At 38.8% G+C, this 23,450-nt stretch overlaps 1 protein-coding gene across 2 annotated transcripts; it reads left to right on the forward strand.

Moving 5' to 3' along the window:
- LOC144642894 (uncharacterized) lies at window positions 1–23,444 on the forward strand. Of its 2 annotated transcripts, XM_078501996.1 has the most exons (18): window positions 1–98; window positions 1,482–1,810; window positions 2,882–3,026; window positions 3,818–3,963; window positions 5,218–5,389; window positions 5,981–6,096; window positions 6,203–6,350; window positions 7,203–7,322; window positions 9,164–9,313; window positions 10,215–10,439; window positions 13,302–13,603; window positions 14,718–15,068; window positions 16,344–16,590; window positions 19,030–19,364; window positions 20,077–20,169; window positions 21,100–21,319; window positions 22,619–22,833; window positions 23,211–23,444. In XM_078501996.1, the coding sequence occupies exons 2-18, from the start codon at window positions 1,538–1,540 to the stop codon at window positions 23,361–23,363; spliced, it is 3,411 nt and encodes a 1,136-aa protein (XP_078358122.1). In that variant the 5' UTR covers window positions 1–98; window positions 1,482–1,537; the 3' UTR covers window positions 23,364–23,444. The 2 variants fall into 2 exon arrangements, with proteins under 2 accessions (XP_078358122.1, XP_078358123.1); XM_078501997.1 differs by lacking the exons at window positions 1–98; window positions 1,482–1,810; window positions 2,882–3,026; window positions 3,818–3,963 and adding an exon at window positions 4,344–4,423 and having other exon boundaries at window positions 5,159–5,389.
- Window positions 23,445–23,450: the final 6 nt, after the last annotated feature.

Raw genomic sequence — 23,450 nt, forward strand, 5'->3', positions numbered from 1 at the left:
CAAACATTTACGAGAAGGAGACGAGTCTTTCACTGAAGACATCGAATACGTTCCAGTGAAATGGTTTGAAACGCCTTCGATTGTCTCCTTCGGGCAAGGTAACGTTTTGTCTTGAGTGATAAATATCTGGAATAGAATATATTACAACGATAATTTTAAATTGTACTGATACCCTGTTTTCAAGGACGAATGGCAACCCTAGTGCTAGGTTTATGTGTTTGCAAGGTAACAACATAGGTTGATTAGTTAAGTGAAGTTTAGTCTGCGAAACAAGTGTTAGCTTGCAAGTTTATGTTAAGCCACGACCAGGCGTGGACGTGTACCCGTGGACTAACAATTAAAAAATAGCAAGTTAGACCTTCTCCTGACTTTGCTTATAAGACATTTAAACGTATTTTCACTGATTCTCATAGTTCTCTTACTCATATTTATCACAAAGGTCTAAACCCCATGAAGCTTGCAGCCCTTTATTAAAGAAAAAAAAACAATTGGAAGAGATTTTAGTGGCCCTGAAATAATGACAATACTTGTTAGACGACGTCTAAGCGTATCCGTAGTAAGCACCAGCTCATTGACGTACGCGTTCTAAGAAAATATTTTAGGTGTGTGCAGCTAGCCATGGCGTATGCTGTCGTTGTCTTAACCTTGATTCAGTCTTAAACTAGGCCTAACTTAGGCTTCGTTTAGGTAGTCGACCATAGGGTTTCCACGGCGTCGGGCCCTGGTTACTCTCCCAGGGGGGGGGGGGGGTACTCCGGCTCGTAAATGACGGGGATGATCGAATGGAGGCAAAACTCAGGACCCAAAAAAACCCAAGTCTTCCGACATTACCCAAAAAAATCCCTGGACCAAAAATAACCCCCCCAAAAAATCCCTTGTCAAATTACCCCTAAATTGCCAGGTGGGGCAATGACATAACACAAAGAACACTAGTTTTGTTTATTCATGATACCATTAATACGCCAAGGCCCTTTAGTTCGTTTTAATACCCAAAAAATCCTCTATCTAAATAAAGTCACCCAAAAAAAAAATACTTGCCAAATTTTCCAACCCAAAAAAATCCCGGAATCGAAAATTTCAAACCCAAAAAAATCATTCGATCATCCCCGTCATTAACAAACCGGAGTACCCCCCCCCCCCCCTGGGGTTACTCTGTCATATATATAAAAAAAAAAAAACGCTTGGTAAGGAACAGCTCGCTTACTTAAGAAAACTTTACTTTGACACTAGACACCGAGAAAATCAACGAAATGGTTCTAAACTGATATCGTATTTGTTTAGAATTTGCTTCCTGCTCTCTGTTTGCTTTGGAAGGAGATAATTTCCAAAAAAAATATTATTTTTGAAGAAATGTTCCAGTTCATGTCTCATGCAAATGTCGCTTCAAGTATACCATTGCAGCAATGATTAATCTTTTCCCGGTCGAATTCGCCTCTAACTCACTTGTTTATTTGTATTTATTTATTTTTTTTAATTACCAGAATGCACTGGCGAAGACGCCCTTGGCTTGGAGAGCGGTCTGGTAACAGATCAACAAATGACCGCATCTTCCCAGTACAGTAAAAACCATGGTCCAGAAAATGCCAGGCTCAACTTTGTGGCTGCGAGGGGAAGAAAAGGTGCCTGGTCAGCTGAAACCAACGACTATGATCCGTATCTTCAAGTAGATTTTTGGCGAAATGTTAATATCACAAAGTTCCAGACCCAGGGTCGACAAGACTACGACCAGTGGGTCAAGAAATACAAACTTTCTTACTCTGTAGATGGCTCTTCGGCATTCAAGACATATCAAGAGAATGGCGTCGATAAGGTATTAGAAAATATGCTGTTATAAAGACTATTAAGTTCATTAGAAATTTATTTACGCCGACAGAAAGTATTTAGCTGAGGAAGTTAAGTCGGGGAGGGACAGGAGCCCGGGAACAATCGTCAGAAAAAGAGCGATTTTTCTGAGACACTGACCGCAGCGAATGATGCGAACTGCACAACCGGGAAAGAACCGTTTTAATTCAATAACTTCTGTTGTACCAGATCATGTCGAAGAGATGCACGACAAAACACAAGCAAGGCGGCGACCTAGAAATATGTTCAGATGTATGCGCAAAGTGTTCACCGTAGGAGAAAACGTGCCGCAAAGCGGATAGTCAGCAAAACAACGTACCTGGACTTAACGAAGGAAGAAGCAAGCGAGGCGGAAAGAACTAGGGAGAAGAAACAAACCCACCCTTTTCCTCTTTTTTGGTGCTTGATATAACCAATTTGGGTGGAAATGGGTATGTTAGCCGCCTTTTTAATGAGACTTCTTGACAAGCTATCTTTTGGACCGAATTAATGTTAGAATTGTACTCGTATTTTTCATAAGGACCTAATGCCAATATCTCGGCACGTCTGTTAAACGCAACAAAAATCAACAATTACATAACAATCAGGCCAACCCGGATAGCTCAGATATCCTGGTAACGCAATGTCTTGATTCTAGCTAGCCAGGCTGAACATTTCCCATGTAATCTCATCCAGCGGCCAGCCTGGCTGGCTTAAAAAGCCGGAGTCAAATTTCTCCTCGAGAATACTGCCTACCAAAAAGAAAACGATATCCGTTCTTCTAAAGGGGATTCAATGTCAAAGCAGTGTAGGTAAAAAAAAAACACATTTTTTTTTTGGAAAAAGATCGCCAACATCACCCCATTTTCCTTCGCTTCAAAACCATTGTTGCTTAATTTAACTTGTGTTCTGTACAAATCCTGTCTATCGCGGAGTGACTCGGCTCATATACTACTGGGATGGAAGTCATCTCGGCAAACTGAGCCGGTCCGACAATCTGGGCCAGCCCGCTTTATGTAATCAGATCCTAATGGAGCCTACGCATGTTCTCTACCTACAGGTTTTTGTAGGAAACACCAATCGAAACGGCGTTGTCACTCATGTCCTTTTGCAACCAATTACAGCCCGAAAAGTGAAAATAAAACCAACAGAATGGCACGACCATATCTCCATGAGGGCGGAATTTTTCGGCTGCATTCCGGCAGGTGAGCTAACTAGCCTTTCAATGATTTTGATTGCTCTGTCTGTCGATTTCTATATGAGTGCTCGTCTTCCCCTGCCACTTAGACTGCCCATACATACATACATACATACATACATACATACATACATACATACATACATACATACATACATACATACATACATACATACATACATACATACATACATACATACATACATACATACATACATACATACATACATACATACATACATACATACATACATACATACATACATACATACATACATACATACATACATACATACATACATACATACATACATACATACATACATACATACATACATACATACATACATACATACATACATACATACATACATACATACATACATACATACATACATACATGCATGCATGCATGCATGCATACATACATACATACATATGTACGTAAAACGTCTAATACAGGCAGCACCATGCTGATGTGGACCTTTACAGTGATAATTACAAACAGGCTAATAATAAATAAATGGGTAAAATATGTACCAATTTAAAATAGAAATGTATGGAAAATTTATTAATTAAGCATTGAGTCGATTATATTGTGATTCATTTTCATTCTTCAAATTTGGAGCGTTCCTTGTTTTAATTTATCCAGAAGTTTCAAAGTGGCGAAAAATGGATATAATGCCACTGTCAGTCAGAAAGGGTAAATAAGCTTTATGCCAGTAAGGTTAATTAATTGTGTACTTCGTTTTTTAAATATTTTGTTAACTTATGTATTTCTTGGCTCCGTGCCAACAGATCGTTATCAAGTAACTGGCCGAAAAGTTCATATGGATTATGTTCAACAGCATCTCAAAGCAAAGAAGAATGTTAACTTTGACGATTCTCAGGAGCAGCCCAATAACATCGAGCTTGAAATCCTGGCAGACAGCATATATGTTAGGGTAGGTTGCCAAAATTACTCGGATGAAATTAAGACTTTGGGATACCAACTATAATTCCAAAGCGGCCTTGTCTAGTGTCGTCTGGATAAAAAGAAAATCCCCATTGTTTGATGCCGTTATTATCATTTTTGTTTCATATCTTGCTTACAATTCTCATTCATACACCTAACTACCATTTACCTTATTGTCGAGTAACGAAAATGTACTCGATAAACCCAGCAATGGCAATGCTTCAATTCTTGCCAAACATTCGCCTTTGCATGAAATTGAAATCCTTAGTAACTTGTATCATCTTAGGTATTTAATTTGCTTTCGTACAGTAGCATATATTTATAATTACAAAATTAAAGCTGCGGACATGCCCGGAGGGCACTCGGCAAAGTGAAGAACGATAGTTCACGCTTATCTTATGGTCAGTCGCATTTTATTTTTCAGCCAATGAACTTATTCCAAGGTTTTAGTATAGTTTCCAGAGGTGAATTCAATTCTGATTGGTCGAGAAGCTCGGACTATGTCGCAATATTCACCGCGCTAGGCGGTGAATATTGCATCTGCCACGTTTGCCATCCAGGCCACGTTTACCACCGTTTGCCATCGAGGGCAGTGAACATGGCGGCATTTGCTGAATGAAAATTTCTCTCATTTAAAAGAAATCACTCTAAATCCTGGATATTTGAAACATTGGGAACTTTCGGCAAATTTACTACCAAGGCTTTTAGACCGAAAATATTTCAAGAGATGGTATTTTTTTTCAAGGCATTAGATTTGATCGTAAACATGGTGGTTTTGGAGATCGCACACGGCCATGTACTCAGTCAGATCGACTGTCAAAACATTATTTAGTTCTCTTCCCACTGGAGCTAGTAATTTTGAGAGGATTCATCACACAATTGCTCAGAAGCCACCAACTATTAAACAAAGGTACCGGATATCTATCTTTTTCGTAGTGTTTGTTTTGTTCCGTTTTATTGCTAAAAATTGAGTGTAAATTATGATTTCAATCGATGAATTAAACTGGTTTACACGTATGCAAGCGATCACTTCGGTTTGTTGTTTTCGTGTTTTCTATTGTTATTTTGCAGTTTTTGATATTCACCTTTGAAAATTATACTAAAACAATTATTCACCTCAGGCTCAGTGATTATTGTTGAATGATCACTAATTATTCAACAATAATCACTTCGCCATCAGCGAGTAATTGTTAAATATAAGTTGAACAAAGGCGTGCTTGCTATTACTATTATCACTGATTAGGGTGACATCAAAATGCGCGGCATTAAAAAGTTGACAATGTACAGCCGTCAAGTGTCCTTTTTAAAAGGAAGTCGATTGGATGTCAGTGCACCGAGTTTGCCACAAAGTTTCCGGACCCTGGCTCCTGGGACCGATGGAGATGACGGAAAGCATGGAGTGCATGGACCAATAGGTAGGGTGTTGTTGTTAAAATAGGTAGGGTTTTTTTGCGTGACATTGCATTTTGATAATTTATGTTTTTCTTTAGCGACCTTTTACTAACAGTTTTTTTCCTTTTCATGTTTGAACTTGAAATTGGTGTCATAAATGACAACTCCGAAACGTCGTTCAATTTTATAATTATACAATACAATACAATACAATACAATACAATACAATACAATACAATACAATACAATACAATACAATACAATACAATACAATACAATGTTTAATGTGGTCATTACACTTAGCTATGGTTTCGATGCGTCCCGCGATATGGTTCACTTTCTGATTTAAAGGGATCTGTTTAAAAAAACGAACCTAAACAATGATAATTGGCTTGGCCAATAAAATAGCGACTTATGTGCCCCTTTACAACGTGGCATCAATTGTGCCTGAGTGTACTAAACGTCTAAACATTTCGACAATATTCTGGCAATGTATTTGGGAAGAGGCTTCTTTTTACTCTTACCGCAGTTCTTTTCAGCGAGTTACACTTAAGGTTAATTTCTACCTATAGTTATTGTTGTTAACATTGCTTCTTCTTTTTCCATCGTAAAAGTGAAAATATTTGCGGATAAGGCAGCAGGATACATGGCCATTACATCAAGTGGTGGAAATGGATGGCCGGGGCAAAACGGCGCTAATGGCCATCCAGGTGATGACAGCTTAGGCAAGGTACAGAATTTAATATTTATTCACAAAAGATTGTTTAATCGAATACGCTTTTGACATTTTTCATCAACAAATGGAGATTTTTGTGTTTTTACTTTTCTATGAACAGAAAGCTGACAAGACAGGGGCAGACTGTAGTGCGAATGCCAAGAAAACCATGTTTGGAAGAACCTATGGTTGCAAAGTATCTCATATTTCGGGAGCAACGGGTGTACAAGGAGGGGCTGGTGGAGACGGCGGTTATGCTGGGAATTCAGGTTCTTTAACATGTCATTGTTAAATAACACTAAAAGTCGCAGCGGGGTGTTTGCTAGGTTAATATTAATAGGCTATTTTGGTATCCTTAGAATTGGAATGAAGTAGCTCGCGATGGAAACTAATATGGAAAAAATCGAAATTTAACTGACGTTAAAATATTCTTGCTCGTTATGTTAGCCTTCATTATAAGATGCACACAAAAAAGGAAACATAATACACTGACAATTCTAACAGATCTCTAGCCTCAACGAGCGCTTAAGGAGGTTTTTTGAGTCACTGTTGAAATTATTAGAAAAGAAAGATATATCTTTATGTATGGCATGTATCCCGAACTCCGCCGTTTTTGTTAGGTTATATGGCCATTTACTGTAACAATGGGATTGTTGTCCACTGGCATAAATATGGTCTGTCTTTGCTCAGACTAAGTCTCATTTCAGCCAGAGAAATAAAACATCGCGGATTGTTATTGTTTGCAGTTCTGATTGGCTCAGAGCCGCCGGTGAAAATAAATCATTGAAATTACCTTAATTTAAAATGTTATACTTAACAATTATTCCACGAGCGCGCGTTGGATATGAGATGGTAGATAGCCAACTTGGCGCTACGCGCCTCGTTGGCTATAACGATCTCATATCCAACAAGCGCGAGTAGAATAATTGTTGTATTAAAGACGCCCAAAGAATTGCAGTATTTGAGCTCCCCAGCTGTTTTCGTTGACGCGTATCGGCTACCATATTTGTGGTCAATGGAGTATGAGCTCATTAACCATTGCCTGTTAACCAATCAAAACTCAGGAATTTCAATATATCATTGCTAGTTTTTAATAATAAAGGAAATTTATTCGAAAACAGGAAATGGTGGTAATGCTGGACACCAAACAATCAACGTCAGAAGAGTGCGAGGAAAGATGGATCTGACAACATGTCGCGGAACGGGAGGTGCAGCGGCTAGTAACGGAGCTGGGGGAGAAGGTAAACTAAGCTGCCTTGGGTTTAAAAGTGAATGCATTATACTTTTATTAAAAAAAAAAAATAATAAAAAAATATCTTTGAGAACGAAAAATGGGGACACGTACGTGTAAATACAAGAGCTCTTCTAAATGTCGTGTCGTCGTTCTCTTCTCTTTGTCTTCCTCCTCGTTTTCTGCTGTATTATCAGCTCGATGGTGAACACAATGCAAGATTTCCTTGCGTCTTTTGCGATGCCGGTTGTAGAGCTGATATGTCATCATCGGAGAAAATTCCTAATATTTTATCACTATTTAGAAAACTAACAAATTCACCATGTTTTTGGGCGTAAAAAAATGCTTCATTTAATAAAGGATTGGATATTTTTAGTTTTAATCTTTGAAAAAAGCAGAAGATAGACGCTTTTTATGTCTGTTGCAAAAGGGTATCGCCCAAGCCCTGCTCTACATGCTAAGTTTCAACATACCATGGTACATTCAATGCTTGTTTGCAAAACTGGGTGTGAACTTGTTCAATTGTACTTTTATCGAAACGTGTTTTGTATGATAAACGTTTGGGTCCCCATATTAAATTTTCACAACCATACAATAGCATGGGCTTAACAAGGACATCAAAAAGTTCAATTAGTATCATAATTGCTGATGAATCAATGTTGGCAAGAAATCGTTAAATGATAGAAATAACTTTGGTAGCCTTTTTGCTGATTATTTCTCTTGCATAAGTGCGATGACCAGAAGATGTCATTTCTATGCTTAGATATATTTGTTTGTCAACAATATTTAAAGTTTCATTTCCGTATTTAAAATCTATTTGGTTTTTGTTCTGACCCTTACCACTAAATAGAATGATGATAGATCTTTTAGTGTTTACTTTTAGCTTCCATTCTTGAGGGTATTTATGAATTACAACAAGTGATTGTTGCAATCCTTTTGGAGAATCGCTATACTAATTGATCATCTACGTACATTAGGCAATTAAGTAATTGATTGTTTAATACTACCCCTTTGCATTTGTTAACTATAAAATAATCTGGTAAATCATTCATAAACAAAGGAAACAGAACAGGACTTAATCCATCACCTTGCCTTATGCCTTTGTTGCATGAAAACAGATCTGTTATTAATTTTGTAAAAAAAACGAATTAAGAAGTTGGCACTCGCTGAAAATATTGTTTTGGACGTTTCGGCCACTACTGTTGCCTTCTTCAGCAAGATAAAAATGCAAATGTTCAACTGCGTCCTGTTAAAATATGTAACGAAAGTGTGATAAAAACTAAATGAACTTTTTGAGTGCGACAAAAGTCTCTAGAGCATTCTTAATGAGTCTATAAATTCTTAATGCTATTATAAACGTTTGGTAGCGCTATGTGTTCGTTTATAGCATTCCTATCTCTCGTTCCATTGAAATGGCGCAGTGGTGAGAGCGCTCGCCTCCCACCAATGTGGCCCGGGTTCGATTCCGGCCCGCTGCCATATGTGGGTTGGGTTTGTTGTTGGTTCTCGTTCTTGTTCCGAGGGTTTTTCTCCGGGTTCTCCGGTTTTCCTCCCTTCACAAAAACCAACACTCCAAATTCCAATTTGATCTTGTATGCACGAACACGTCTTTACGAGCTCCTGAGCTCTTCCGTGTCACGTGGGTAAATAAATGACATTACATTATATTGTTACATTACATTGCCTGTGATACCGTAAAGTTGCAACCTATAAATCAACCCAGACTGCCATACGTTATCAAAAGCTTGACCGAGTGTGTGAGGGAGTAAGTGAGTGAGTTATAACAGTATTATTCATCTTTTTTTTTTATTTTTATTTGTCTATTTGTCTATTTTTTTTTTTTTCAATTAGGGGGTCAGGGAGGACGAGGCGGCCGTGGCATCAATTGCCGATTTCAAAGCAGCGGCGGTCGTGAAACCTCCTCCGGAAGCTGTATAGCCAATGGACAGACAGCTGAGGCGGCTCGTGGACAACAAGGAAGAAGAGGAAGCGATGGACAAAGTTTAGTATTGCACAGCAGTCCTCTTTTAACTCATTTTACACATCACCGTCCATGCACTTCACATGTTTTCTTACCAAAACAAGACAATATTAATGCATGCTTAACTATACTCCTCAGGAGTTTTGTGTCCTATGTGGTCTTTACCGGTCAACAACCTGTAACTTTAAATTGGCTTATTCTGTTATCCATATCGACCAAATTAGGGTGCGGTGATGTATAATGAAAACTACTGATCTGCGGAAATCTGAGGGCCTGTTTATATGGAGAAGAGTTTTCCCTGGTAGGAGGGTTACCCTCTCCCCGCGCTATCTTTTACCGAGCGTTTACATGAGAAAGTTGTCCCTGTTTACCGAGCCAAAACTTGGCCCTGTCGGTTCAAAAGACTGGCGAGAGTTATTTAAAATAGCTATTATGGCGGCCTTTTCTAAAATCAGGAATGCTGAAACATTGACGAAGACCATTTTGGACAAATGTACTGCCGACTTCGAGGTTGTTTTGGCCGATTGCAGCATTTGAGCATGCTCGGTATGTGTCAACTTGTCCCTGGTAGGGGTGGCAAAAATAACCAAACTGTTTATATGGAAAAAAAGTTGGCTCGCTCCCCAGGGTCACCCTACCTTCAAAGCGAGTTACCCTCTACCCAGGATCACCCTGCCCCCCGAGCCAACTTTGCAATTTCTCATATAAACAGCTCGCAGCTATTTATAAAGAAACGTATGAAAAGCTCTCTCGCCCAGGGTGGCTCGGTATGGAGGGTAACCCTCCATACCGAGCCAACTCTTCTCCATATAAACAGGTCCTGAGTCAAGTAATCAAGATGTGTGTCAGTGACAAAGTTCATTCAACCTTCCTTTTGACAAACAATAATAAATTACAAAGTTTCGTTTTCTTATTTCTTAGCTTTGGTAAGTCCTGGCTCAGACGGTCAATTGGACAACTCTTATCTTCAAAAATTCGACCTTAGTCGCAGCGCTAAAGATCAATATCCGTTGGCTTCGATAAAGTTAATGACGAGGTATGGTGAAGATCTTGTATGGGCAAACAAGATTACACACGCCGAAGCAGTGTTCAACTTTACAGTTTCTTTAACTGAAGGAAGATCGGATGCATCTGAATTAAGAAAGGGTAGGTTTATTCTCTTAAATGACCATTGGTGTGTACATACACGTCCCACAACAAAACGTTAAATATCAATCATGAACATCAACAATTAAGCATTGAATCCGTTCCATATACATTTTCATTTTATTACGTTTTCCCTTTATTGTGCGCGTACTATTTAACAATTATTCGCCTCAGGCTCAGTGATTATTGTTGAATAATCCCCTCGACGAATTGCTTAAATATAATATTAAGAGGTGAAAAGAAGAACAAACACAAGTGCTCTTTTGCATACGTGTACACATGTTTAATACATCGATTGAAATCGGAATTTTAATACACTCAAGTTTAAGCAATGAAATGGAACAAAACAAACACTACGAAAAAGATAGATATCTGGTACCTTTTGTTTGTGAATTGTTAAATCATCGTTTCATTTTCCATGAAACGTGATCTATCCCCCCCCCCCCCCCCCCCCATTTACAACCCTCGCAAGAGTTGAATACATATGTATTGGAAATGAATTTTACAAGGTGTGAATGAAATGAATGAATTCAAAGTAATTTGTTTGCTGGTACTTTGAAAATAGTAGTTGTAGTTATGTGTAGAGCCAAGAATGCTCACAGCATGTTACAAAAACTACATGTGCCTGTATAAAGAGTCCATGTCCACTTCTAAATAGAAGTTTTGAAAGTAGCTATGTTTACTCATAGAATTTTGTTTCACCAAACAGTAGAAAGGTTAAATATAAAAGATATGCACTGTGTTCTTGGTCAAGACACTTAACTATCACAGTGCCTCCCTCCATCCAGGTGTATAAATGGGTACTGGCAAATTTAATGCTGTAGTGGGGAGGGTAATAGATAAGCATCCCATTCAGTGGAAGTAGAAATACTCCTAGTGACTTCATCTAGATGTTGAAATACTGCTGCTGTTAATGAATTGCCAACACTGGGAGTGCCGTAGGCGGGGCGGAGGGGGGGGGGGGGGGGGGCACAAAGGCCACAGAGTTTCACCTGATTGGGGAGTAAGGTTTAAAATGACTCTCAGAATGCAGGAAATGTGGACTTCAATAACTTTTTTTTTTTTTTCAAAATTTGTAAGGGGAAAATACCCCTGGACCACCTGCGCATCCATGTATTATCCTCTATTATTAAATCCTCAACCTTTGGATATTGCATTTCTAGCTTTCTGATTGGTTCACTGAATGCCGGTTATCAGCATATATACCTATGTTTGACCTTTTATGGAAAATGAGTGCGGCAAGTGCCGCTCAGCGTAAAATTTTTTTTGCGGGAAGCGATAGTTCCATCAAAAAAAAATGGTTAAAAACGTCAAATTTAGCGAGCCTTATGAAGAAGAAATAATCAGCGGTGCCTACAAAAACCACAGAAATGCCCTAGTAAAATAAACTACGCAAAACAAAAGGATTGATGCGAAAAGTTTAATTAATAATAATAAAGTAGAAAAGCAGCAAATAATTTAAGAAAGAACGGCAAACGGACACAGTTTCATTCAGTGAACGTCATAAAATTAAGCTCAGCACTTCTGTAAAGTTTGTTACCTTTCAATCTTGGTCTTGTCCTTTTATACTTCAATTAACCTGTTCCACTTTGAGCTCAATTTTGCTTCAAACGATATAGCAGTCTTGATGACAGCCGTGGAGCCGTAAACAAGTACAATGTAAACACTTCCTTCGTACGACTTGCACAAATGTCTAGCTTCTAGAAAAGCTTTTGCTTCGGATCTTCCCGTAAATCTTAACTGTTGTCACAATTTCAAGGATATATAGACTACTTTAGAGGAGATTGTTCGAGGAAAATCTTGGGAAAATACTCTATCGCTTGCTTTCTTCGTGTGTTTCATTCAACTCAAGAAGTGAACACCGCGCCACAAATTTCCCCGCCTCCTTATACTATCACTTCGTTTACATCAAAATGAAATGTCCAGTCGATTTAAACTTAAAGAAGAATTTAATAAAACAATTATTCCATTCGCCCTTGTTGGATACGAGTCGTTATAGCCAACTCGGCGCTTCGCGCCTCGTTGGCTTTTTACCACCTCGTATCCAACGCGAGCTCATAGAATATTTTTTTAATTATTTTTGCTACAAAGTAGCTAAACCACCCTGCTGTAGAATGTATCTCTAACCATAGCTCATTTTAACTCGTTTTCCCTATGCCTTAGTTATATAATAACCCCTTTTGCCGCATAATTCGATCTTAAAATACTGTTCGACCCTTTTTGAAGCCCGGACTGTATGCCTTATTTTATGCCCAGACTGCTCGCTAACAGTGTTGTTGGCCAGTGTTTCCTTTTTGATAAAGAAAAATAACATAATTTTATGTACCGACTTCCCAATAACAAAAAAAAAGTAATAATAATTAAAAAAATGGGAGCTCCGCCTTTAAATGCTATATTCACCGCCTAGCGCGGTAAATATAGCTTCATGAACCGAGCTACCCCACCAATCAGAATCTTTCATTCTTGAATTCGCCTTTGGAGATAATACTTATACCTTATATGCTTATTAGATTTACCACTGGTAAAAGTTATCGGATACATGTATGTCGTGAAATGCTGGGCGATGTTTTGTTTTGTTTCTTTGGTTGCTTGTTTTTATTTTTTTCTTCGCAGGACAGAAAAAGAATAACAGTATCTTGTTTAGAATAAATTATTTAGTCTACTTGCATGGCGGACAATTTCTGCCAAAAAGTTCAAGGAATTGACCTAGAAAACGAAAATATATGCCAGATTCCATTGAATAAATGATTTTTTTTTTTATGTAGCCTGCTTAGTTACTATTTTAGTTGTCATTGGGGAATATTAAAACAATAGCAAATAACGACTGTAATGTAATGTATATCTTGTTTGTGTTCACCTTAGTTGCGAAACGGAGGCTAGGCTTCCTGAACAAAAAGGGATTTGACAGGTTTGGGAGGAATGAATTGTTTGCCCCTCTTATGAAATGGGAATCTTTCAAGGAACAAGTGGAAAATGTTAAAGATCACGCTAAAGCGTATGAAGATGCTTACAATGGAATACAGGCTTCAGTTGAACGGCAGGATGGTCTTAGACAAGTGATGCAGGCGCTTCCAGGAGCAGCAAAGATTCAAGTCGACAAAGAGATAGAGAGACTCGTGGAAGCCAGACGAATCGCAATAAGCGAGAAAGGGGCTTATGTTTCAGTAAGTTTTCTCCGTTATGTAAAACAAAAACAAAAATAATAAAAAAAAAAATCAAATGAAATTTAATCTAAAAAAGTCAGTGTATAAGTGCAAATAATGTTCAAGGGAGTCGAGACCACAGGAAAAAAAAAAACGGTTTCTCATCCTTTGTTAGAATCTAAGGCTGGTTAAGTATCCGGAAAATTTGCATTCCTTCCTTCCGTCCTTTCTTCCTTTCCTATCTACCAAAAAAAAAAATCGCTTAATTTAATAATACTCACTAAAAGAAAGAGGAAATGATCCGGAATCATAAAAAAGCACAATTTAGAACCAAAACAGATCATGAAAATCAGCGAGTCACGGAACCCTACTTTTAACTCCATTTCGGCTTGTGAGTTAATTATTTAAGATAATGAAACCTACTCCTTGGACTGGGAAGCACTTACAACACATATTGTAGACATTTACATTTTTATTCAAATGAATCAATGACCTCTGTGTTTATTCTCACAGTATTGTACTTTGATAAAAAGTTTGCGAAAGTGAATCTTACAATTACTGAGTGAATTCTTGCCCGCTGATTGGCTATTTTGTTTATTGTCATTAACAGTACAGACACATAGAATTTTAATTCATGTAAAGTATTGGCGTAATTAGCGAGTGCTGGCAAACTATCAGCCTTTTAGTCAATGAGATTTTATTGATTGTTACCAGGAGCCAATGTGAATGCAAGGGAAGCGTCAGTTTTAATAAAATTCAGATTTTTTTTTAAGTTTTCTTGTGTTTTCATTTTATTCAACTGTGCATTTGACCTTTTTTACCTATTGTTATTAAAAAAAAAAAACATCAGTTTGCTTTATGCATCTGTCTTCTTAGTGATGATAAATTCCGTTATAACATTGTCATTGTCGACACTTCGACGCAAGTTATCATCAATAATAAGACAGACGCATTAAAAGCTGACGTCCATTTGTTCAGCTGAAGTGAAGCTGAAATATTTAGTTTGGTCACCTGTACACGATATTGTTGACTTAACATATACTTAACATCATTTAAAAGCTTTACTAGATATATTAATCTGTTATTTTCCACTTTCCTCCTAATTTTTTTATCTTTTTTTGTTTTTCAATTAAAGAGTATCAAAGAGTTAGAAGTAAGTATGAAGAGCTCCCTGGAAGAAATAATCGCTCAGCTGCCTGATGTATACCAAGCTTCGCAGTTCAACCGACAGGATCTCTTTGCAATACTTCAAGGGTTCACTGGATTCTTCAGTGGCATTGCAGGAAAAGATCCATCTGCCTCTATTGGTGCCGCTCTAGAAGTGGCCGGAAATTTTGCCACAAAGTGTAACACTGGTACCCTCCAGGACAATCTCGACAAAATCGAAAAATGGTTGACATTTGGTAAGGAGTACGCAGTCCTAGAGGATTCCAGTGATCTTGATTTTGACAAGATGGCCGTTGAATCTGTACCAGAAGTGATGCAGGTAATACGACACCCTCACTAATGCACTTTTACTCGCCTTCCTAATATCGGGAAACAACTCCAATCTCGGACGAATCTGTTGAAACACCTTGCTATTTTCGACTAGTTATAGTACCACAGCTCATTAATTCAACCCCCCCCCCCCCCCCCCCTATCAATTTTAATGCTGCCAACGAAGTCGTGGTTTGAAAACAAAGACTGGTGAATTGCAAGCTTCCTAAACAACACTGAGTAGGGGGTAAAGGGAAAACATTTTTTTAACCAGCTTGCAGGCCAAGAAATTAGTGAAAATCTGTGAAATGTGTTTGGTTCGTTAAAGTTTGTAGTAGCTCTTGTAAAGTTGGACTGTTGGAAATTTATTGAGACGTATTATAACAGCATTTCGTTGTTCATAACATTGTCTGAAGATAGCATCAAGATGATGAAAGTTTTTAAGGTTGTTTGTAGCAATCGTCGACTAACTAAATAAAACGCCATTGTTCATTTTTAATTTTTACTGGTTAAGGAGTACATTGTTTCATAGTACGAATGAATAGTACTGAACTGATAAACAAAAACAGTTAATTAACCCTATCCAGACCGGGATAGGTTGCTGTGTCAGGAACTTGACGTCACCATGGCAGCGGCATTTTGACAAGCATGTTTTCCCAAATTTGTAAATTTCGTGTTTCTATTAATGAAAGTTAACTTTAATGCAATTATTTTCACCATTTTACGGATTTTAAGAACAGTTTTATTGATTTTGAGTACTTTGCAGTAATTTTTGGCGGTTTTCTGACGTTTTGAAAAAAATTCAAAATCCAAGATCGCGGATCCAAGATGGCGGCTTTTTTGACATTATAATGTAATTGTCACGTGATGTGACGTCGTTAACCCACGTGACGTACACCAGAAGTTAGATTTTCGGGCATACTATATATCCTGTAAGTTTCATTGTGATTGCTTAAATATTCTGGAAAAGATCCAAAAAAGTCCGGTCTGAATAGGGTTAAGGTACAGGTTCAAATAAGTGAGGAAATAAGGATGAAAAAAAATATAAATAAACAAAAGCTTTTTTCAAAAGAGAGAACATTAGCCAGTTTTTGAAGGAATTAAATTATCTTACAAAACATAGAAATGAATGACCAAATCTACGATTTTCATTATCTTTTGATATTGATTTGTAGTCTAGCCGTTTGGTGTCGGTTGCAGAAAGGCGTTTTGCTCTAGTTAATGATTATTAAATTACGGAGGCCATAAAAATAGACGCATGAAGTGTTTTATACTTACTCCAAAGGCTAACCTGGAAATGAACAAGGAAGGGCTTGCAGCGGACCTGGTTTGCATGCTGGAAGAGAGGTCACTACCTCGAAATAAGGCAAAGTTCGAAGAGCAAATTCAGCGGTTCTTCATTGCTGGCGCAGCAAGGATTGATCTTATTGCAAAGGTCATTGACCTAGACAATCAAATTGGTGGGCATAACTTTGATATCCCTAACTTGGAAGAGACATCAAAGGCAATACAAACCCTTGGTGAAACTGGTGGTAGGCATTGCTTTTTTTTATTATATAACAGTATCATTAAAAAATATATATCTTCTGTACATTATTTTTTTTGTGTTTGTGAGAGGCGGACGTCCACGAGGACGGTTGTTTTTGAGCGGGAGCCATCCCTCTTTCTTTGGCCAAAACTTCGCCGAAATCTGTGCTTAAGTCACCAGCCGGAGAACCAGAAGAACACGAGGCGCACGAGGCTCCACTGATGAGAGGTACGAAGCGAAACGTCCGTTAAATGGATGACAAGACCTCCAAAGAAGAGAAGCGGAGCCAAACGTCAGACGAAGGCGATGATGGAGAGGGTCGGTGAATGCGATCATAAGGACAAAAAAGCCAAGACGAAATTCTGCGACATTGATGCTCAAGGCCGCGAACAGAGTCGACAAGTCGGCGATCACCGAGCGCCCGAGGATGGCAAGAGAACAGATCCGTGGACCCGAGACGGACGACCCAGGCCGTGAGAGAGTCACGCGGTAGCCGTGAGAAGGACCAACCTAGAAGAGCGGGGGAGCGAAGTTGTTGCCATAAGGCAAAAGCAAGTATGCACGACAGGAAAGTTGGCCGAACAGTGCGCGCCACGACGAGAGCACGACTCTGAGCAGGACGCCGTCTCCAGCCGAGAGGCAAGACTCGGAGGCAGAGAGTGACCGGGCCGTTGTAGAGGAGTGAGTAAGATGGAAGGGGGCCTTGATTCACTCGTTCGGAGTGTTCGGCGGCGCGAGAGGGAGGCCCCGACGCCCGCCGGCGGGGGTGCGAGGGGCCGACGGGCCCCCCCGCCCCAGATCAGCCCGGGCCGCCGACGCCTCTCGATGTGGAGGAGCCCAAGGCGGCCCGGCGCGCACCACGAGAGGCCGCCCGGCGGACCAGCTGTCGCGGCGCCCGCCCAGACAAGGGGGGCGGGCCAGCGTCGGGAGCGGGAGGAGGGAGGGCGGGGGGAAGGAGAGGGGCGCCGGGGCGGGGGGGGCCGGCGCCCGAAGAGCGGGCGGACGCGCGGTCCGGAGGGAGAGAGCCCGCAGGGGGCGAGACACACGAGACACGCGACCCGCCCGGAGCAGACAAGAGGAAAAGGACCAAAGCCCCGACGCGACGAGCGCCCTGACGCCACCGGAGAGAACCGAAGGGCAGCCCGGGACAGCTCCGCCCTACGGAGAGGGAGAGGGCGCGGAGGAGAAGCAGCGCGCCAGCGCAGGGGGACGGAGGAGGCGCGACGAAAGAGAAAGAGAGGAGGACCGACGAAGGAGGAGAATAGACTGGTGGATCTAGATTAGGGGAAGGCGGTAGAATGAGTTGTGGGGGACAGTAGAGGAATTTAGAATAACGAGTAAAATGATTAGGTGGCAGGGAGAGGATAAGGTTTTGGGTATACAAAAGATCGTTCTCTTCAAGAAGTGATAACACTACTCGAGGAGAGGAGGGAGAGAAGTTGGAGATGGACGAGGGTGGAACAGAGGGGTTGAGGCGAGAGTAATGTAAGGAGAGATAAGGAGGATGAGAGAATGGAGAAGGACGAGAGGTATTATTGTTTAGAGTGGAGTGTAAAAACTCGTCTTATAATGAGTTTGCGCATTTTTAATGTAAAATGAACTAGACGATTAGTAAGAAGAATGTATAAGCTCTCATTCTTTTGTGTTTTTTGTGTAGATTACCGCTTTTATTATTTTTATGTTGCACTGTATTGTGAATTGTAAAGTATTTTGTAATAGGTTGTAATTGGTATTTTTTGTGTGTATTTTCAAATGAATGAATAAAAAAAAAAAAAAAAAAAAAATTTTTGTGTGTGTGCGTGAAAGTGAAAAAAAAAACAAAATAGAAAATTATAATCGTTGACTAAATACAACTAATTGCAATAAGGTTGTCATAACAAAAAGAAAAAGTCAAATAGCAGTTAATAAACTGCATGCATGAAATTTATTCTTTCAAATGGCCTCAAAATGCCTCAGAATACGAATATATCAGTTTATTTTGTTACATTTTTGTGTAAACGCTACCAGTAATGAAACTAAGCTGATTAATTCCTATGTATTTTTTTCCTTTTTTTTCTTTTCATAAAATCAGCCAGCCTTTAAAAATTTATTTTCGCGAGATAAACACACATGCCTTAATCCAATCACAAGCATAGCCCAAAACACAGCATAAGCCTGTAAGAAGAATGAGCACACTCATTCTCCATATGCTGTCCTAACATGGTCAGTATAAAAAGAAATAAATGTGTTCGTTCTTCTTGTGCATTTGTTTAATTTGTGCTTAACGTTGAACTCAAGGCCAGCGAAAACAAGCATTTAAACAAATAAAAAAAATGCAGCATGTACACCACACGGACACGCTTCCTGGTCCGGAAACGGAACTTGTGTAACATGGGCTCTTAGCCTCTCAGGCCAAAGCAAAACGATTATTATGCATGGGTAACAATTTCTGTACTATTTTCAGATTCTCCTATTGCTTACAACATACAACAGACGTTTCTGGATGATCTTCTGACATCTTATGGACAAATGGAAACTAGTTTTACCGAGCATCTCTACCAGTTCTACAAAGGATTTGAGTTTCGTACGCTATGGAATGTTGATGAGAAATTGGTCAAATTTGAGAGAACTGCAATTGAAGCTGCTCAGGGCACTGGCAGCCTACAGGGAGTTTTTCAGTTGACCAAAGCTCTGGAAAAAATCGAAAGTCTGGAAAATGAAGGACAGAAATGCTTTACTAAGTTTCGGTACTCCACCAATACGCACAAGTGGTCTTTTGACAATATTAAAAACGCAGCGGTTAGTATACATCAACAACAACAACTACAACAACAAAACTTTATTTAAACACGGTTTAAAACATCAGTATGCATTTTACTATCAGGAGTATCAGAATCGTAAGCGTTATTATCAGCAGCGGACGTGAAAGAACCCACACACTTATCGTGAAGAGTAGGGGGCGAAGTTCATGGCATTGTGGTCTGACTTTTGACTAACGTACTGGGTAGGGTGGTGGAGTGGGTTCATATATATGGACGGAAACAGGCTGCCAAAGATTCCTGATTTGTTGATGTCGGGTCTCATGCCGTGACTTTAATTGTGAAGCACATTTGGGAAATGCGCTATACAAGAAACCATTAAAATGTGTATATTCTTACAACATATGGCAATGGTAATGGTTTCTTGTATTAGCATTTTCCAGTCCTTATACTCTGATAGATCAGTACTACAACACTTCATCAATTGCTATATCAGTAATGGTATGCAACACGTGCCTCATATATAATTGATAGGTGAAGTACAACGTGAAAGTTAACTATGCTTTTTTTGATATTACACACTGGCTTTCTGGTTGTCAACACTGTTTCCCGTTTAAACTCTTAAATCTGTCGGTCTTTAGGAAAAAAAGGAGAGGTGTGGTCGACTGAACTAACCGCAACAGAACTACAATCATGTAAATGTTAACTATAAGTTATGTCTTACAATTTTTTCATATCCTTTGTCGTTTCAGATGTTTGACCAGCTACATAATAAAGGCAACACGAGTTTTACTTTTAAACTCTCCCAAAGCTGCGACACATGCTATAATGTTCGCCTTTTAAAGGTCAGAACATATTGGAGTGTTATATACTGTATAACTAGAAATATCGCCTATACGTGGTTGATCAAAACACGGATAGCTTTATCCCTAAAGGGGAGAAGGGGGGCGGGGGATTGCCTTTGAGGCCCGCCCCAACTTGGAAGATATGTTACTTTAAAACGATGAAAGCTATGTCCTCCAAACTTTGCAACTTTTCCTAAAATTGTTCTGGCAGCATTTTGACATAAGCGTCACGTAAACACTAAGTTAATCGTTTCCAAACGGATTTTCACAGCTATGTTTTAAAAAATTTGCCTTTGGGCATTTTAATAAAGAAAACTCCTATATTTTATGGTTGAATATTTTTTTTTAAACTCGGAAACATGTCCACAAACTGTGAACAGCAGCGTGCCACAACAGATTTTTTTCTGTGATAAAACTTTGGTTTTGCAACAGCACTGACGTCATTATGACGTATTCATGTTGATATAGCCGCCATCTTGGATCCGCCACCATGGACGCCATGTTAAAATTCTTTAATTTAATGTATTTCAAAACATATGCTAAAAATTGTAAAACTTAATTCCTTTTATAAGAGAATGCTTCAAGATGAAAGAAATGTAAAGCAATAATAAAATTTCAGAGAGAAATGGTCCGGTTACAAGTTTTGTCCGCCATCTTGGAATTTAGCATTTTACAATTAATATTTAACTCAGTTTAGCTGGCAATTAATTTTGTTATTATTGCGCTTTGTTTCTTTGATCGTGATTCTCCATGTACTAGGTCATTACTCACAACAAACGCTATTGTAGCGTGAACTGTTTTCTTACATGGACAAGCGTCAACACCAGGCTCACTTTTACCTGCATGAAAGTTGTCCTTGCTAGTAGTTATGATAAACAAAAATACGAAAAAATAAAGATTTACCCGATTGTATTTTTTCTTACGTTGTAGATGTATGTTGAGCTCTATGGTGATGAAAGTGAAAATGACAACAACTTGCCAGCCAAGGTTTATTTGAAATTGCGACACATGGGAGGTTCTTTCTTTAGAGATGCAAGTGGAGACACAAAGGAATTCCGTTTGCCATTGGCCTCGTTGAGGAAATTTGAATTCAACCGTTTCGCAATAACAAATACCTCTAAATGTAACGAAGAGAAAAAGAAGGGCAGCAGTAAGTAGCTATATAAGCCTCTGCGTATACAATATATATTTTTGATTATGTACAATGTCGTGTCTTTTTATGGGGTTGGCTACCGTTTTCATGGTTCAATTTTCCTTAATTTAGGACTGTACAATCCCTTCTAGATTACTGATATCAAAACATAGCTTTAATTGTCATTGTGGTTAGTCTCTCGGGACTTGCTTAAAAAACAGACCAAAAAGAAAACAAACAAAAACGAAACAAAAACAAAAACAAAAAGGAGAAATAAACAAAATAAAAAAAAAAATAAAAAACATAAAAAGTAGTCGCCAGCAATACATAGAGTATTGTTGATTTAACAAAAATGAAGTTTATCAGAGGAAACATACCAATTATCACCGATTTTCCACGTTGTTCGCTGACGGGAGATTTAACATTTTACGAAAAAAAAAAAATGATTATAAATGCATGAAAAGAAAAATTGTGTAACCGCGGTCAATTCAATTGGTCGTGAAAATCAATAAAAATGAGAATCTCAATGTGAGGGTGGGGGAACCTTACACGATTGACGGTTACATTTTCGAAATGACAGTTTTTGGACGTTACACTAATAAATTTATCAACAGAACTGTTGATTGTGCACTGTTGATTTTAGTTTTTGCACACTTCCGGATGAAACATGGCCTACGCTAATTCCAAGTAAAGAAAAACTGTATTATTCATGCTCATTTCATTATAAGCTCCTGTTTATAGTCGGTTTACTACGTTCCAGAAATTGAACATGGGCTGTCCAGCCTGCCCGGTTGTACAGGAGAAATCCATCGTGCGCGTATTTCCAAATAAACATTCAATTTTCCGTGCTAATGTCACCTCATCGTGGTGTAGTCTTGCGACATCAACGACTACTAGTATTCACTAGAAAATATATCACTTTCCAGCGCAAACTTTCTTTAGCCGTAGAATGTACCGCCATTTTTTTTTCTTTTTCGCCGACCTAGCTCGAGATGAATTTAACAGCTACGGAAAGCAAACTTCTACAAAATAAGATCATAATAAATTTTAATTGCCGGAAGCCTATCACCAACTGCCCGTAGGACTTTTGATTCAAAAAGTCACGCGTCACTGAATTTGATGGTCACGTTTTCAATGTCGATCGTTATCTGCCCTTAAAAATCCTACGCCGTAACCATCGAGGTTAATTTTACTTTTCATTATTTATTTGGTGTTTTCTTTTAAATTGATTTAAAAATATTGTGACGTTGCTTCTTTAAAAAGTGTATTTTCCTTAAGCGGTACTTAATATCAGTCACAATTACTATTTCAATTCAGGTGATTCACTTTTCTGTATGGAGGAAAATGACTATCGCTTTCAGCCGATGTGCTGTCACTACCTGAGTGACTCTTCTTGTAATGACGTACTTCTTGGTGCAGAGGAATGCACAAGCCCATTTGGAACATACGAGCTCTCCATGCCGATCGATGCCAAAGCATCTTGCGAACCTGGCGATTTGCCAATAACAGATAACAACTGCAAAGACTTTGATGTGAGTTTCTGGGTTGTAGTTAGTGAAATATACAGACTTAAAACCTACACTACTCTTCAAATTGTGTAAACGATTGGTTGATAGCATTAAAAAAAAAATAACATTTTGTATAGTTTTGTCCAAAGTGGGAATTATTTGACTAGAAACAAAATAACCATAATAGCAGGTGGTAATCGACAATACTTTACCCATTTAACATTATATTTCGCTTTATTTAATGATCTATGATGTGTGAGGGCTAGTAAGAGTGTTAGTAAGAATGACACCGTTTGGATTATTGAACCACAATCTAAAAGGCTTTGGTGTCATATTGACGTAGCAAATTGAACACACAGTGATGCTTTTTTGAAATTTTATTTGATTATTTTATTGCATAGAGATCCATCTATACCAAGATGAATGTATGGATTCATTGTCTTTACTGGAGTGACAGCTACCCAACAGGACCAGACGATGCACGATGCAGAAGTTACCAAAAATCTCAAATTCCACTCCCCGAGCCTCCGTTAATTGTAATTCATGACGCTTAAAAAGTTTTTTGAAACAAAAGGAAACTCGCGCAAAAATAAATAAAGGAACCTGCTAAATTATTTAAAACTAAGAGGAAGAAGAAATAA

This window comes from Oculina patagonica, chromosome 2, assembly GCF_052425735.1.
Source record: "Oculina patagonica isolate OP01 chromosome 2, crgOcupat, whole genome shotgun sequence".
Classification (NCBI taxonomy): domain Eukaryota; kingdom Metazoa; phylum Cnidaria; class Anthozoa; order Scleractinia; family Oculinidae; genus Oculina; species Oculina patagonica.